The 18798-nt window shown below is 40.7% G+C and overlaps 1 protein-coding gene across 1 annotated transcript; it reads right to left on the bottom strand.

Annotated features, from left to right (window-relative positions):
* Positions 1–262: 262 nt before the first annotated feature.
* Positions 263–2483, bottom strand: LOC103722015 (GATA transcription factor 12-like). Its single transcript, XM_008812431.4, has 2 exons — positions 1989–2483; positions 263–1351 (listed from the first exon to the last, which is right to left on the bottom strand). Exons 1-2 carry the CDS (start codon positions 2328–2330, stop codon positions 611–613), a joined length of 1083 nt encoding a protein of 360 aa, XP_008810653.1. The 5' UTR covers positions 2331–2483; the 3' UTR covers positions 263–610.
* Positions 2484–18798: the final 16315 nt, after the last annotated feature.

An 18798-nucleotide genomic window follows, 5' to 3' on the forward strand; every position in this document is an offset into this window, starting at 1 on the left:
TGATTAATAAGTGGCCCCAAGGACAAGCCGTGCAACATTAGCAACACAGAATTTGCTTTCCGGTAACCCAGAGAAGATGGGATCCACCAATCGGGTGGTCGTGATCATTAGAGATCAGCGAGTACCAGCACCACCTTTTCAAAAGTTGGCACCCAAGATGAGTTTTATAGATAGATTGAAATGACCACTTGCATCGGATGGTCAGCACGCACTAATTTGGTGCTTGTTTGGTGGCACTTAAATTTTCGTGCACCCCACCTCCTTAAAAACATCCAACGCCTAAAAATTATAAAGAAGAAAAAAAGAACTACACTAAGCTTGGCAAATGCGAGCACCTCCTTCCCAGTTTTACATTTTTTTTTTTTGATTTTTTTTTTTAAGAAACAAAAAGTCCGGAGTACATACTAGAATTCTCCCTAGTCTTCTAATGTTAGAAAATTAAAGAAAAGAAAAATTAAATTGAAGGAGAATTCAAACACAAGAGAACTGCTTCAGAACCCATAAGTAGGAGCCTAAAAGTTTCTACGGAAATTCCTCCAAGTTAGCCCTACTAAAATTCTTCCTAAATGAGTTTTTTTTTTTTTTGAGATATTTCGAGCTCTGTTCACCGTTAGATGAGTTGCCGAAAATCGGGGCCCAGGTGGTGGTGGATCAAGAAGTCGTCGCCGGCGGCGTCTGCTCCTCCATCGTAGACGGCGGAGCTGCCGGCCTGGAGGAGCTGTTGCTGCTGCTGGAGCTCCTTCTGGCGGCGGAGCTCGAGGACCTTCCGGTGGGAGTTGGAGTGCTTGGAGAGCATGAAGGTTGGGCTCGCCGCCGGCCGGTACTCCGGCACTAGTCGGCCGGACTTGTACCGGACCCCGCAGGCGTTGCACAGCGTCTTGGGCCCCATCGGCCCCGTCCGCCACTGCGGCGTCTTGTCGGTGGCGCAGTGGAGGCACCTCCGACCATCCGCCGCCGGTGCCACCGCTGGCCTCGCCGACGGGTCCTTCTTCTTCGCCGCGGCCTTTTTCCCGTACGAGCTTTCCGCCAGCACGAGAAGCTCCGACTCCGGCGACGACGCCGTTGTCGTCGGAGACAACACCAGAAGCCTCGAAGACCAGCTGCAGGGGGCGGCGCGGGACCGCTTGCTCCGCGCCTTTCCGGGGACGGGGGCCTCTGGCCGGAAGAGGGCGGGCTGGGCGTCGCGGCCGGCGGCGCCTTCGCCGACGGGGGGTGAGATCTCCGCCCGATTCTCAGAGGAGGAGGAGGAAGATTTGATTCCAGAGATGAGCTGAAGCTTCTGGAGGTCTTCGCTGGAGAAGGACTCCTCCACGAAATTGGAGAGCCACTCGAGCTCGGCTAATTCGTCGTACTGTGGACAAAAATGGTAAAAAAATTAGAATTTGGAAGCTTTGCGTTCTTCTAACGTTCCCATTTTGGACGGTTCGGAAACCCCCCGAATTCTTTTCCGCGAAGGTACTGCAGCCGGGCGTTGCATTTCCCTTCTTCCACTTCAGCGAGATTTTTATTTTTCTCGAATTAAAGCCGGATTAAATTAAGACGAGAGAGAAGAGAACTGCACTATTTTAAATTTTTCCCGGTCATTTAATGCTCATGGATAACCGTTTCCTATAAATTAAGAAAAGAAGTGGATAGAAAACTTGAAATTTAAAAATGGGCAATGGAGAGAAGGATTGATCACCTGAAATTTTCCAGAAAAAAAAAGGAGGACGTAAGGAACAAGGAGACATTTTGAAAACGAATGTAATTATAAACTCCAGCAACTTGGGAAAAAAAAAATCAGAATATTTAATTAATTGGCTATTTCTTGTAAAAATAATCTGTTCGTTCTCTTGCTTGGAGAATTACAATTAAGTAATTTAAATTTTAAGAAGAAAAGGATAAATAAACAGGGATTATGAACAGAAATAAGGAAAATTTATTACAAAAGCTTAAATGAGGGCTTCCGGTCTCCGGCCGGCAGGGGCAGGGGAAAGAGGTGGAATTACCGGCTCGCAGAGGCCACCGGAGAGACTGGTGCCGGCGAAGCTCCGGCAGACAAGGTCACCAGAGAAATGCGGGTCGGAACCGGAGAAGGAGTTGCTGCAGCTGTCCACGGCGGTGACGGTGGAGGAGTCCGTCGAGTTCCCGGCCGGTGCGTCGAACCCCGCGTCGTCCCCGCCGGCCGCCAGGCCGGCCTCATCCTCCTCGTTCGAGAAGTCAAGCAGGTCCTCCACCATGAAATGTTCCCCCCCGCCGCCTCCGCCACCGGCGACGACCTTCTTCTCTGGCGCGAATTGGGGGGTTCCCGCCCTGCAGTAACCGCCATGCAGGTACTCCGGCGCCTCCATTGGATCTCCTCGAAGCCTAAATCAAGGTTAGGGTTTCTAAAACTTCGATCAAAGAGGACGACAAGAAAGAAGAGAGACGAGAGAGAAGGCGAGAGAGCTGGAGAGGAGTTAGGGTTTATTTGAAGGTCAGAGGCGGACAGCTGAAAATGAAGGAAGGATTCGGAGGAGTAAATAAAGTGAAAGGTGGGGTGAGATAAAATTATATTACCGTCGAAAAAGAAAAAGGACATCCTTACCTCCCAGGAAACCCCTCATGTACTGCGCCCCCTCCTTCCCGAACGCCCGTCGTATTCACGCCAATTTACACCCCTGCCCTTCTGCTCTCCGAGGACCCTGTCTGACACCCAATCGTCTGATTAAATCAGACGGTTGATCAGAAGACGAATATAGTTCAGAATGACGACCATGTCCTTGTCTTAAACGATACGAATTTCGTGGTTTAATGCTCTATCGGGTGCTTGGGAACTAAGAAAGAACATTTTTATAACCGTGGTGTAATAAAAGAGGGGCAGTTCCGGCAATGAAATTAAACTTCGGGTAGGCATAACCGTAATTTGCGGCGAAGAGACGACTTTACTCCGTCATTTACCGATCTGTAATTTAATTAAATTAAAAGAAATTAGGAGGAATAATAATTTCAATTAGTGTTCAATTCAACTTTCCTTAGGAATCGATCTCTCAGAATTTGTCGCTGCGACTCGTGCATTAGCGTCCAAGTTTACAGCCGGATTCCTCTGCCCCCTTCTTTTTCTTCTTCTCTCTCTCTCTTTCATCGGGAGTCGCGTTTCTTTTTAATTTGTATTCCATTATTTATTCATTTTTAATCACTCGTTTCGTCTACTCCCGTTTCCACCCGGGCCTTTTAAAATTAGCTGACCCACGTTTAAGCACGACGGTTACAGCTCAACCCGGATCAATCGAATGGCCTTGATCTAGCCACGTGTAAGATGCAGTAGCCCCTGCCGGGTTGAATTAATTAATTAATTACCTGACCAATTAATTAATTAATTCGAACTTTTTACACTGCGAGGCGCTCGGTCCACGTAGGTAGGGGCCGGGGAAAAGGTCGGCGCGGAGAGCGAGTCTACCGTCAGATTCTCGTCCGCGCTACACGTGTCGCGCATCGGGGAGGCGAGGCCCAAGCGCGGGACTTCGTCATATGGGCCCGGGTCTCACGTCTCGGATCCCTAGGTTTATCGGTGTCGCAGAATGGGACAATATGACGTCCCAAGTTTTCAATTCATTTCCCTCGGGATCCGTTCGGTGTTACTCGAATACAACGTAACAACTAGTACGACTAAAGTTGATCGTTGATCAAAGCTTTATGGTGTGATGGATGATCGACGGTCGTGATGGTAAAGATGGTGTGATGGGCACTTTTTATTTTTTGCTTGGATTAAAAGGAAAGGCTGGGAAAAGAGAGAGGCGTTGCGTGGCGTGGAGGGTTTTTTTTTTTTCCCTCATGGTTTTATTCTTTTTATGGCTTTTTTAATCTTTCATTATTATTGGGCGAAGGCAGGAGGTGGGGGAATTAATAACTGGGCGGTGGGTCCGCAGGGAGCACGTGATGGGTTGTCAGCGATCATGTGCGGCGCCACCCCCGGGTCCGTGTCAAAAGCCCATGTCGAGCAGTGGTCAATTACACGTGGCCGGATCCGATTGCTTCTCGCCCCCTCTTCCACGTCGCTTCTTCGCACGTGCTCCGCGGGCTCCGCCAAGGAGCCCGCGGCGGTCCCCCTCTCACGTGATTTAGCATCACGCGAAACGCACGTGATTTGTCCTTTGAGTCCTGGTGGATAAAACTGTCTTTTGGCGGCGGTGCCGGAAGTTATTGGCTGAGAAACGGAGCACTTCCCCGCTGTATAACTTTTGCTTTCCGGAGCTGCCCTCGCTTTGAAGACTGGCTGGTAACTGATTTTTCTGAACCCACATTAAAAAAAAAGAGCTTTGGGGTAACTACTAATGCTGAAGGCCATGCGAGGGGAATAACTAAGCCAGGGTCTCACCCATCAAAATCTTGTAACCAGTACCGAACGTAGTTTTCATAATTTAATAGCTTTGTTGTGTTGCAGACTACAGTGTCATGTGAGGTTGCTCTTATGACCTGACCCATTTGGATCACCGACACTGGGAGCAGCTATGCCTGTATGAGGCCACTCACAAGAGCAGCTTCCTTTTGATCACATGCATCTACGTGGATTGTTTTGGTGCAGGGAGATGAGAAAGCGTCATGGTTGTCCCTTAATCATCATGTTGTATAATTGTATTCCAGCTTCCATGACGCTCTGTCTAGTGACTATTTTCCAAGTTTTTGAATCCATGCATTCTTACTGCATTGTAGAATACAGATCATGTCAGTTTGAGACTCTGTGGAAGTCGGAAAGAAACACTTTTGCTTTTGTGTGTGTGTGGATCTGTTGATGAGGGAAAAATATTTCGAGTTCCAGTGCACATTGTGTCTACTTAATGTTTGATTTGATAAATAGTCATAACCGATGGGCCAAACCTGTCTCAGGGGTCCCCAATCTCTTTTATCTAGTCAAGTTGGATGAATCTTCAGTTTTTTTTTTTTTTAGGTCGCCTGCAAACCAAGCACTTTGGATGAAGACTGACATATAGAAGGGATTACACCAATAGTTAAATATTTCAGAGCTGAGGCACTCCAATTTAGACGATCGTTGGACTCTACACAAATAGGTTAGGTTCAAAAACCTTTGTCCAATTCAAGTTATCTCTGAAGCTTCTTAATCACTTTTGATGCGCATGTACTTTTTTTTTTTTTTTGACTGAATGGGAAGCAAATGCCGCTCAGATTGTTTTATTGATGGAAGAAGATATTTACATGGAAGAAACAAAGGTTTGAGCAGTAAGAAGCAGAGAGAACGGAAGAGCAGAAGGACAGTACGGTAAGAACTGATACAAGCTTAACAAAATCTACAACACAAGCATGGGTCCAACAGTTAAAAGCAGCACCAAATAACCTGAACAAGCAAGATCTTACACAGTCAAGGCTTTTCTGAAAAGCACCAATATATACGAACCAGTTTGCTGGGAAATTCTGAGGCATTTGGTTTTGAATCATGCGAAGGGTATCTCTTTTATGCAAGTTTTTCTTAATAAGTTTTCTCAAAAAAAAAAAAAAGGTTTTTCTTGATAAGAATGATGCCCACAGACAATTTCAGTTTTCACAGAAAATCCCATCATTATACGTTTCCTCAGGCTCTCCTGGTGGCTGCTAATAAAGGGATGTAGCCACTAAGGAGCTAAAGCTGCTGCTGCCGCTTATTCCTCTTCTTTCTTCTCAGAAGTTGATTGGAGTGGCTATACAAACACCAGAACTTTGTATAAATACACTCCCTCCTAACCGAGCTTAAGGTATCCTCAAAGGAGTAACACCGTACGTGGGAAATCTAGTTTAGAGCTTAATGTATATAGTGTGCATCAGTGCATACGACTTGATAAAAGTTATATTGGCGTTTCTAGGAAAAGGTAATAACAAGCAAATTTCTATTTGGAAAAAGCATAATCTCAGTTAACATTCTCTCACAACATTCACCAGAACTAGCCAAACATTCATCTTCTCTGTTAGTCTCCATTAGAACAGCTCATTCCTCTATAGACTTCAGCTGTTATGGATTTTGTGATCAAATGCACTTGCATTAAAGATACATTAATTAATTTATGCCTCGAAAAACATCCTAGTTTTAAGGAATCAACTGCTTGCACTTCCTTGCCATGCGAGAAAAGTCATTGTAGATGACATCACGGGTATGGTCGTGGGGAATGGCTGAAGGGCACATCGATAGAAAAATTCCAGTTTTCTTGAGGCTCCTAAAACGAGATAGCATTCTTCATATGTATTCATCTGCATGTTTGGTCCGAGGGAGTCCAATTCCTATTCCCATTTCAGGAAGAAATTGAAATCTCCATTTCCGACACTTCCTTCAGTATTTAAATTCATTCAGCTAGAGGTTTACTTAAAAATATTGATTTTCTAAAATTTTAACTTTTGAACCAGCGCCCGATTATGCCCAATTTCTATTCTAATCTATTCTGATTCTAATTGTCAACCAACTATACCTTCATAGACATATATGCATACCTTAAAATTATGCCATTATGCTAATTTAAAATTTTAAACAAGCAGTCTAAATTGCCATCATATGCAACATTTTTTTGCCAAATAAGCCATAACCGGCGCATCACCTGTTTTGCATGAAACCTATCCACAAAACATCCCTCTTGTCTTCCCTCTCAAGGGAGCTCCCAGTGATCCACAAAACTCTTTCCCATCACATATGCTCTATGAAAAAAAAAAGGCCTGCCTTGCGTTGATATGATGGTGTCACACCCATGATCCTCTTTGGCACCCAGTCATATTGGACAAAGATATGCGGCCCCCACCATCTCCCCTACGAGTTAACAATTGACTTAGGCTTTTTGAGGGCAGCAGACCACCAGGAGGATTGGCCCTGACCAAAAGCGGCAATTGTCCATGAATAGAATTGCAACCTTTATCGGCAATATTTTGGAGATAAGAGTGAGCGCAGTAGAGAACTATTTAAACAGATTAAACATGTCTTAGACAACTTCTTTTTTTTTTCTTCCTCCTCTAATACCGCTTTTCTACTAAATATTGATATCATGGTCTGGACAAAATATACCAACATTTTAGGGGTGCAATTGGGTCAGAGGACCAAAGTATGCTTGATCCCACTGTGACATAATGTTATATTCAGCTTATAATTTTGGATCTGAACCTAACCCAGTAGCTAATTAGATCGGGTTAGTCGGATCCATAAAATGATTTTAGACCTAGCGGGTCATTCGGATTGAGTCAGATTTAAGTATGACCCAAACCCAACTCAAAATATTCAGGTAGGTCTGATTTACAATATGAATCAAGCATCTATCTATTCTTTTATAACTAAAATATAATAGTTTATAACTAAATAGAAATTACTAAAAGAAATAAATAAAACTAAAACAAGCCAACTTAAGCTCGCATTTTTATTCAAAAACTATTTATTTCAACCAAGTAATTGATCGTTCTTAAATTTATAAATTCTAATTTCTAATTTATATACATATATCGATAAATAAGAATCGAGCAAAATGAATAATGACAAATGAATATTTAAATTTAATTTAAGTCAAAATATATAAAAGGAGATGTAATTGTTAAGATGAAAATAGAAATTGGTTTGCATGAGAGTTCAGAATTAGAATAAAATTCATATAAGTTAGGTTTGCGGACTAGGTTAGTTCTCGTCCGGTTGAAAATACAAGATCTAGACCTGATACCAGACTTAAAATTGGATCCAATTTTTGAGCCTGATCCAATGCAGGGGTTTTAAAAACTGATCGGGCCTGGGCTATGGACCAACCTAATCCATTTGCAGCCCTATAATGCAGTTATTTTCAACTACTTTACGACATCCTACCTCGTGAAGACTCGATACTTCATTCTTCCCAATCAACTACGGGCAGATGCACAGAAGTTTAGTTCCTTGCATTTGGAATCCAGAGCAAAATCCTTGCCATTGAGTGCTCAAATTGTTGCTGTGTACAAGTCTGTACCACAAAGCAATCATCTTTTCTTTTCCATTTGGTCCCTGCAATCTTTTGCCGGAAATTATTTAAGAGGTTTAGGTCAGCTAGGCTGTATCCTAATGTTGGCACTTCTCATGGAGGAGGGTAGGCTCAAATCCTGCATCTCTTATTGTCGCGTGGATCAGTAGAGAAGAACATGAAAGAAAGCAGTTTGCCTTATCGGGTGTTCCTCAGGGTGCCACAGAAGAATGAAGCCACGTGGACGGCTATGATCATGGGTTTGTCGACGCAGGGGAGGCCAGGCTAGCGCTGCAGTTGTTTAAACGAGGGAGGTGGATGCGAAGCGAATCGCATGAGAATGGTGGGCGTGCTGAGCGCGTGCGCTCATGGAGGGAGAGTAGAGGAGGGAACTTGATATTTGAATAGCGTGGCAAATGGCAATGAAGTGGATATGCTTGGGAAGGAGCCCAGCAGCCTGAAACCACCTCGAGTTTGACTCAAGCTCGATACCAAAGCTCGTGTTAAACTCGAGTAGTTAAAATGGTTTTCTTGTATCAAATTTGAGGAGCTGAAATACTCAGCTCGAAGATTCACGAATCTAATCAAGCATATATATTTTTATTAATATTATATTTTATTTATAATATATTATTAATCTAATATTTTAAAATATTATAATTGCTATATTTTGTTTTAATCAAATTTTTTAATTATGACCAAAGTTTGAATTCCAGCTCGAGTATGGCTTGATTGATATTCGAATCAAGTCGAATCGATCTTTATTTATTTATTTATTTTGGATATTAAGACTTAATTGTTCTTAAGTCGAATTTCAAGTTTGAATATTTTGAACTGAGTCGAGCTTAAGCCTCTCGCCACTCAACTTAGCTCGGCTCGATTGCGCCTCTAGGAAGGTGGCCAGATTGGCAGAGGTGCGGGTGATGGTGAAGAGGATGCAAGGGACGGGGAGCGCGGTTGCTTCTTAGGAGAATCATGGGATGTCGGGGGTAGGAGAGTGGGCAGCAAAGAAGCTGCTGAAACTTGAGCCGTGGAATTGATGCGGTATACGTAGCATTGTCAAATGTTTACACGAGGAAAGGGATGTCCGGGGAGGTGGAGGGGTTGAGGAAGTTGATGGGGGGCGAAGAGGGTGGCAATAACATCAGGATATAGCTTGGCAGCCATGCCAACTTGATCCTGAGACTTGCCTATCTTATTCAAAAGAGTGAAAGGAGGAAGGTGTTTGTAATGGTTGGGGTTCCATCATTTGTTGAAAATTGCTTGGTTATGCTCTCTTAATCCCTTTTGATTTGAGTGAATTTTTTGAAATATGAGTTGTGTATAATTCATTTGATAAGAAGGATTGTGCAATGGATGGTTGCGGCCGGTTACATCATGCATGCTGCATGTAATTTGTCTCAGGTGGACAAAGTCTCTGGTGATAGCTGTGATCCAGCTAAACCGGTGATATATTTGTGATTTTTTCCTTTTAATAAACATGAAGCATTTCAAGTATGTGAAAGAGGACATAATGGATGGTTGTGGTTCCATTGATGAATAAATTGATTTAATTTAGTTTCTCCACCATCATGTATTTTTGTCTGAATCAATATAAAGTTTTGTTCCATGGTACTATGGTAATGTACTCTTGATTTACTGTGCGAATGTCCGCAGAGAGAAAAATAGTTCTTTGTTTGTATGGACATTTTTGTTGTTAATTATTAGGTGCAGCTGAGTCTCCATAGAAGCGTTTATATTCTAACTAGTTTTCTGGACTGCTGAATTTCCTTCAGTATGATTAGGCCTATTGAGATTTGATAACAACTCTGTTTTGTTTTCTGGTGTCATAAATAAATTTACATAGACCTCGTCTTTGCTAGCAGAAAAAAAAAGAAAAAAGTTTAGGCGCGCAGGGGAGCTTGCTAGTTGCTTCTGTGGTCGCAAAATCCAGAGCAAACATAATTCACTTCACAAAATTTGAAGTGACTCCTTAGGAGACTGCCGGCATGTTGCGGAAAGTTATTGCTTCTTGAAAATCCTATAATCCTGCAATGGTGGATGTGCGAGAGAGAGAGAGAGAGAGAAATAGAAGGAAGGGTAAGACTACAATATTCAACAATCCAGCAGCCTATCTGGCTTACCATTGTTGGTTGGACAAAAATGTCTGGGCCTTTAAGAACGGTAGCTCTCACTTAAGGGCAGTGGCGGACCGAGCTCGTCAGGCTCCTTTTGTCTCCCCTTTCCCTCTGCCATCAAGATCGAGGGTTTCGATTAATAGAGCGAAATAAAGAATTCTCTGATCTTGTAACCAGTTCTTGATTCTTGAATTCGTGATTCTGGTGAAAAAGAGGGGAAGAACCTTAATTTGTGATTGGTTGCGGGTTGGTTTTGATGTTCGTTATTTATGAGTAAATCAAAGAGAAATAATGAAGCAAACTGTAGATGCCTTAAAATTCTTTTTTTTTTTTGGTCTTCTATCGCTTAGGTTTCATGATTCTAGCATAACAAACGGAATGTGTGGATATCTGGACGGTGAATCCCAAATTCTTTGTTCATTACCTTGTTTTTTCAAGAGTCACCGGGGTAAAGAGTTTGACATTGTGTTTTAAACTCATATTTGAATTCAAACTAATGTCAGAACAGTAGGAAGAGATGGATGTTCGGACCAGAACTCTTGGCCTTCTGGCTAGGTTAAAATCCTCAAGTGAATACATTCATAAAGCCCTATGTTCTATTAACAGGGATGACAATAACAAGAAGAAGCTGCTATGTGAAATGTTGCATAATCTTGAGTACCCTTAAATTTAATTGGACCATTTACTGCACACCCTAAAACACAATCCTGAGCACCAAATTTTAACATTCTCTGTTTCGTATGCTCTCCTACTTCCACTAGGTCATTGCATAAGGACAGTAATAATTTTAAAATGCTTCATGAATTACCTGATGTTTTGTCCTGTTCCACATGGCAGTTGAACTAGGCCCCACAGGCTTGTGTTTGACTTGGCCGTATGTTGAATTATTTTATGGGACTATTTCCTAGTTACTTGGTGAAGTCGTGCTCGGTATCTGTGGTCTTTCAAAGCAGTTTCTAGTCAAGACTTCACTTTGCCTGCACTTTGTGTAATGTTTTCTGGTTTGCATGTCCCGGTCTACTCTATTTAATACTCATGCAAACTTTATCCTGTGAAGTTTTGGTCAGTTATTTTATTTTATTGGTACCTGTCTGTCTCCTCCATAGTTTTTCTTGGTATAACAGCTTTTTAATAATTCTTTTTGTCTGCATTATTACCCTCAATTCTTTCAAAGCCATCAGGAGAAATAGAAGACAGTCAATGCATATTATCTGATGCATCTTTTTTAAAATTTTGTTTAAGTAGAAAGAAATGACCAGTGTCCTATAGTTTCTAACAAGTTGCCCATCATACTTTTGGCTTTACCTTCAATACATGTTTGGCTTTGTTGCATACGTACCTTGGCGATAATTATCCAATACTTTTGATCAAATAATTCTTTTTTTTTTGGTGCGGGGATGGGGTGGGGAGGGACTTATAGACTTCACAATTGCTGTCACCTAACAGAGGTTGAGGATACTCATGATAGGCTGTCATTTTTGGATGGTGGTTCAATCTTGAATTTGCCAATGTTTTATCTTGAAGGTCAGCCTTAATTATTTATCAAAATACCAGGTCTTGCTCTTCAAAGGCTAGCTTTCTAGTGGCAGTATATTTCTCAGAATTCAGTCACTCCATCTGCTAACATGCCCTGACATTTAACCATAGTTTTCCTTCCAACGGTCGCATGCAATATGCATCATATTGGTCAAGGAAAAAGATGAATGGCACAACAACTTTGACAAAGGTAAACTCTCTCTCTTAATGTATAGAAAGAAAACTAGGTTCAGTTTTCTTGGTAATTCAAATGTCATCCATTAAGATGCTTCCACTAGACCTATTGTAAGATCAGATACATGATTTCCAATCTTAATGACAATGGAAACCATGAAATTGGGTTAGTCAAAAGCTTCTAAAAAAATGACGTAAACTTGTTCCACCATGCAATTTCAATTGGTTTATTAATTTATCTTAAATGATGCGAGGTTTAACGAATACAATGATACAAATCAATTACTTTATATAACCTGCATTTTAGTGCTAAACATGCATCCCTGGGGCTTGTGACATAGAACTCTGTATAGGCTGGACATGAGTCTTGCTTATGTCAAGATGAATTGCTCTGATCAACGCTTTCCAAAGTACCCTCTATAGAGATGTAAGATGTTGATAGTTGCCCACATGTTTACAGGAGATCATTTAGACGTAGGCTCTTAGTTGCAAAACAAATCGAGATTGGAACTTTTGTTTTTCCATTAAAATTCATCACTTTTTGTTACCTTAAAAAATAAAAGAATAATCATGCAAAAAATCATAAACTATATGGGGTTTTCAATTTCCTCTTGAGCTTTAACTTAGTGCAATGAGGTCATAGAATTTTTAAATTCGTTCAATTCGGACTGTGGTTATGAATTCCAGATGAAATTATCACATAATGTCATGTGTTCAGCTTATATGGCAGAAGAGGATGATTACTTATATAACATCATGTGATAATTTCATCACGATAGTTAGACAGAATTGATAGTCTGGTTCTGAATTGAACGAATTTAAAAGTTTGATAACTTAATTGTACTAAATTAAAGTTTAGAAGAAAATTAAAAATCCTCAAATAATTTAGAATTTTGTATATAAATTATTTCAAATATAAAAGGAGAAAAAGGATGCGCCCATCAAACACTATGAGCGCTTGAAGACCCACTCGAATTGCTAGCTTTTTGTTGGCTTCTGAGAGGCCCAGTATTGGAGTATTAGAGGCGAGGCCATCCTATCATCTTGAGAGCATTCCTATAGATCGGGTGAGGAGCATCCAGAGGCGCAGCTATTGGTGTATGAGTCTGAGTAATTGGTATTTCTAATAGCAGGTTCTTTTAATGGGGTTTTGGCCATAACTAAGAATTGCGAACGTTCTCTCATTCCGTTCTTTCCTCTCTTGTTCGGATCAAAAGCGCAGAAGATGGGGTTGTAGCGACGAGCATCGGCCACCTGTTTGACCCGTCGATAACCTTATGGCCAGCGATGAACACATCGAAATTTTTCTTCTGGTTCTTTCCATCAATTTCAAAACCTGTTTCTATCCTTTTACACCATGGATTCATGGCAAAACAACATGAACTTGAATTGGACGTTAACACACCAAAATCGAAATCAAAGTATAAAATCTTACACCAAAAGATTTCAACGAAGTTAGGTGGAGAAAGGGTTTTGACCTAAGCTGAATAAAATTTTTTACTCGGTTGATCTACTGAAAGCTAAATCGAATTCCAAGATCCATTAGAAACATGGATTTGATCGTGGAGAGAAGAGATGATTTGGGTCTCCAAAAAATTAAACTAATTTTTTAAATTTGAAAATTAAAAGATAAAATTTTAAATTATTTAGTTCTTAATCTTGCAATAAGATTAGAATTTTCATGGACACCATGGGTTAATCCTTCCTATGGTACCTAGCAAAAGTTTTTTTGCCCCCTTTTTAGGATTTAACCCAATAAATGCTTTAACAAACTTCCAACACAAAAGGGAAAGAACAAATTTTTTTGATTTGATAATTTGATCAAAATTTAATATCTAAACAAAGGACCAATAGGAAAATTCAATATAGCCTACAAATAAAAAAGTTTTACATCACCTAAAAAAGATGACCGATGATCCCAATGGATCTAACGAGAAAGACAAGAAAAGCATAAACCAAATTATTTAATAAATATATTCTTGATAACATTTTTCGTTTTGCAGCACAATGCCCAAATCAAAGCAGCTGTATAAGAGTAGATAAGATAAAAACTTTTACATGATACATGACAGCAGACACAAACTCGACTATAGTGATCAATTCAAAATAGAACTAATACAAACAAAGGTGGGAGACATAGGGATGGTAATAAAAAAGCATCACGAGAGTATGCAAGAGGATATGACCGCGCATATGCTCTTATTTATTGAAAAGAGACACCATGTGCGTAGAGCTTGTAGAACTTGTTGATCAAGCCATCAAGTTGAGAACAGTCCCAAGGGCAAAGATGAAATATGAGATCGCTAGTGTACCCACATGATGTACTTCATGGGTGGTTTCATAGTGCCGGTCAAAAGTTGCATGAGACGGACCACGAGAACCAGAATGAGGGTGAAATTGATGAGGCTGGCTAGAGAGTACAACTTGAAAGCCAGCTTGTGGGACTTGAATTCGGCTGGCACCAAAGTTGCTTTGGAGAGGCACAACTGGAGTATTAGCGGCAAGACCGTTAGGAGGTTTGTACTGGTTTGGGCAGGTGGAGGTGGCAACGACGTTTCGAGGAGGATTTGGGCAGGAGGAGGTGCTGCTGATGATTGAGAGTGTGAGGGATGGTGTAGGCGACGTGAGGGAGGGGATTAAATAGGCGAGTCGTTGCTCTTAGGACCAAACCCTAAGTAGGCGATTGAGTATTCCATCCACCAAACCCTGATCCTTCCACCAAACCTAGGTGGAGGTGCCGCTGACATGTTATTGCTATTTGAAACCTTGCTCTTAGGACCCATTTTCTTGTGCTGCTGACATTCCTTGCTCATAGGACCCATTTTCCTTTTGATCCTTCCACCAAACCCAGGAGGAGGTGCATTTTGGGTTCCTTATCTTCAGGTTCGGTTATTTTCTCACGAAATTGATGGGGACATCGGAGCCTAGTCCACCATCTTAGTACATATTTATTTCTAGTTCACCATCTTAGTACATATTTATTTTGTTTTGTTTATTGGCTTGTTTGCATTTTAGGGTTCATTTGTGTATTTGGGGTTTATTGGAAATTATTCTTGTGTAGGGGGTTTATTTTAATTGTTCTTATGAGGCCCTATTTAAAGGGAACTTTGATGGTAATTAGGGCTTTAATGAGAATTGATTAAGAATTTTTCCCCACGTTTTCCCCTCCCCGCTTTCTCCTTCTCCTCTCCTACTTCTCTTCCTCTTCCTCCTTCTCTTCTCCCTCTTCCTCTGTTTCCAATTTAAAGCTACAACGTACAGCAGCAATCTCAAGAGTACATCATCATCACCACTGAAGTCTTCCTTCCCAGATCCGGTTCTACACCAGAAATTCTTCAGGTTCCTTGCCGGAGCGGAGTGCTTTTTCTTTCCTTGCTGGCATGTGATTGCTAGTGGAAACCTGGCTCTTAAGTGCTCTTTGGATCATGTCATTGCTAGTGGAAACCTGGCTCTTTGGTGCACTTTGGACCCATTTTCCTTTTGATCCAGGTTCCTTGCCCAACTGCCCAAGGAGTGCCTTTTCTGTCATTGCTGACGTGGAAACCTTGCCTCTTAGATACTTTTTTTTTTTTTTTTTTTTTTAAGGTGGGTGAATCCTTCCCGTGGTGGGCGCTAGCCACCCCTCTGACCCGCCAATGTCCCTATGGCTAGCAGTCAACTTGTCGAAATTGTTCTTATTTTTCCATCAATTTCAAAGCTTGTTTCAATTTTTTAGACCATTGATTCATAGCAAAACAGCATGAAATTGAATTAGAGGTTAATACACCAAAACCAAAATCAAAGCATAAAATCCTACACAAAAGATTTCAACGAAATTAGGTGGTGAAAGGGTTTTGACCCAAGCTAAATAAAATTTTGTACTCGGTTGATCTACTGAAAGCTAAATCAAATTCCAAGATCCAATAGAAACATGGATTTGATCATAGAGAGGGAAGATGATTCGGGTCTTCACAAAATTAGACTCATTGTTTAAATCTAAAAATTAAAAGATAAAATTTTTAATTATTCAGTTCTTAGCCTTGCAATGAGATTAGAATTTTCATAGACACCATATATTAATCCTTCCTCTGGTACCTACCTAGCAGAAGTATTTTTGCCCCCCTTTTGGGATTTAATCCGGCAAATACTTTAACAAACTTCCAACACAAAAGGAAGAGAACAATTTTTTTTGATTTGATAATTTGATCAAAAATTAATATCTAAACAAAAGACTGGTGGAAAAATCCAATATGGCCTCCAAATAAAAAAGTTTTACATCATTTGAAAAAGTTGGCTGATGATCCTGATAGATCTACAAAGGAGGACAAGAAAAGCATGAACCAAATTATTTAATAAATATATTATGGATAATATTTTTCATTTTGCACCATGATGCCCAAATCAAAGCAACTATGTCAGAGTAGATTGGATAAAAAATTTTATATGATACATAATAGTAGACACAAGCTCGAATATATTGATCAATTCAAAATAGAACTAAAACAAACAAAGATGCACACCATGAGAACATGTAAGAGGATATAACTCCATGCATGTGCTCTTATTTAATAAAAAGGGAAACCATGAACATAGAGATAGTAGAACTCACTAATCAAGCCATTATGTTGAGAACAATCCCGAGGAAGAAGGTGAAGTATGAGACCGCTAGTGTAATCCAGATGATGCGCTTCACCATGTTGGAGGTGGGTGGTTTCATGGTGTCGGTCAAAAATCGCATGAGATGGACCACAAGAACCAGAATGAGGGTGAAATTGATGACTAGCAAGAGCGTACAACTTGAAAGCCAGTTTGTGAGACTCGGATTCAACAATAGCAGGCACCGAGGTTTTTAGGGCTCCGGAGAGGCACAACTGAAGTACTGGTCATAAGGCCATTTTGAGGAGGTTTGTTTAGGTAGGAGCAACTACCGATAGTGGTATGGCTGTTTTGAAGAGGTTTGTTTAGGTAGGAGACTCAGAAGCTGCTGCATCTATAATAATTTCATTTCGAGATATGATTAAGAATGTGAGACTGCAAGGATTAGATGAGGATTATGTATCCATTCGTTGATGATACTTGTCTGTGAGAAGGAGGCTTTTCCCTTCCCTTCCCATTTTGGGGTAGAGGCTTTGTACTCTAATTTTCCCTTCCCTTTAGGCTTTAGTGTCTTCAAGTGTCTTCTCTTTATGATAATACTCTTATAATACTATTGACCGAGGAGGCTTAATACGCTTACAATACTTTTGATTGAGGATGCTTTAATATCTTCCCCTAATACTCTCGGTTGCTAACTGCGATAGAGGAGGCTTTAGTGTTGAGTGTCTACATTTTCCCTCTTCCCTTCCCTTGCTTTAGTATTAGAGTGCAAATAGGTCGGGTCGGACCGTGTTATAAGTGATCCCGACCCAACTCGATTTCTTATTTGGATTCTATTTTTCAATCCAGGCCCAATCTAATAGAAGATCGGATATTTTTGACTGAATCGATTATTCGGATCGCGTCGTCTCTATGTATAATTCGATTCCAACCAAAAAAATTCGGATCCGATTTAGGTCGGATTCAGACCGTTCAACTTTACAAAATAATCTCAGATCCATATATATTCGGCACAGAGATGCAGTAACACAAAAATCAAGACCATAACAATTTTTAAATATTGCAAAGACAAAAAAAAAAGTTTATTTTATTTTTTGAATAATTTTTTTAAAACCAGTTTCACGGCATTTCTTCAGTATGTTTTCAGAAATTGCACCCCAATCAGAATCACTCTCAAGCGGAAGCAAGAAGGATAAATGTTTCCGGCGCAATCCATCCCAGCCTTCGAAAGACGTATCCCCCTCCGCCGCAGAATGGATCGACCCTCTTTGCCCTCTCTCCCTTTCTCTTCTTCCATTTCTTCGAAAACCTTCTGATATCTTGTTTCATCTCTCCAACCCGCAGAGACAGGAGCCGTGGCTCGCCGCCAGCATGAGGCCGGAGAACCTCCTTCCAGGACTCATATTCGGATTCCTCTAGGCTTATTTCTCGATCTGACGACCGCCAATAGAAGCACTTCCACGGGGAAGTCCTCCTTTCCTTATGGGCAAGCTCCAGTCAGTCACTTCTATCGGCAATGGTAAAGAACTCAAGATGGTATTGCTCCTTCTTTCTTCTCCATTCCACCAAATTCGAAGTGGGGAAGTGATAACGAATGAGATTTTACTCCCCCCTGCCCTTCTTTACTCTTCCTTCTCTATTTCTCACTCTTCTGAGGTGAAGAAGGAATTATAATAGAACCGCAAGTTTTCTTTTTTTTTTTTTTTCCTTTGCTGATTAAAGGTTGTAAGCAGTTTCCTAATTTTTATTTTTTTTTAATTGTTTGATCGCGATCATTTTGATAAAATCTAGTCATCTTGACTTTGTCCATTTATCATCCTGGGTTCATGATGCCATATCCTTTGCCAAACTTCAATTGTTTATTGCGCCATTTAAAATTCTCACAATCCAACAATTGTCCAAGCATTATTCATCTTCTGTTCTGTAGATGTACATTTGCAATGAGACTTTCTGACCTCGAAGCGCTTGTAATCTAATACTTACGTAGTCTCAAGATCTCTCTGGAGCTGTTCCATTTTCGCCTGCATGTTACTTCTTACGTATAATACTTTTTACTTAAAGTAGCTCTTCATTCTGGGGCTTTACTGACACACGATTATATGATAGAGAAACTTTCTTTGGTCTCTAATGTAAATTGGGTCTCTTTAGGTATTGACATTTAAATCTTGTAATCTAGCTTATCAGTCATCTTATGGCAAAACTTGGGTTTGGAAGAAGAAAAAAAAGATGAAATGCAGATTTTAGTTGTTTGACAACTAAATGAAGATGGGAGCTGAAAGATTGCTTCTCAATGTGCCGTAAGACACATTAATTAATAAATTTGTCATCATTAATGCCAACATATGCCATATATTAGTCCATTTTAAATATTCTTTTTGTCCGGATTCTTTTTGGCTTTCTTACTTCTTGGAGTGGTCTCGGCTATTTCCATATGGTACTAAGCTGTTATCGTTTTTATGGATAATTAGTGAAAAATGCCTGTACACTTCTATAGC

This window comes from Phoenix dactylifera, chromosome 11, assembly GCF_009389715.1.
Source record: "Phoenix dactylifera cultivar Barhee BC4 chromosome 11, palm_55x_up_171113_PBpolish2nd_filt_p, whole genome shotgun sequence".
NCBI classification, from domain to species: domain Eukaryota; kingdom Viridiplantae; phylum Streptophyta; class Magnoliopsida; order Arecales; family Arecaceae; genus Phoenix; species Phoenix dactylifera.

Coding starts and splice junctions, on each gene's coding strand:
- LOC103722015 (XM_008812431.4), bottom strand. CDS start 2,330: ATGGAGGCGCCGGAGTACCTGCATGGCGGTTACTGCAGGGCGGGAACC. Junction 1,352..1,988: donor CCGGTGGCCTCTGCGAGCCG/GTAATTCCACCT, acceptor TTTTGTCCACAG/TACGACGAATTAGCCGAGCT.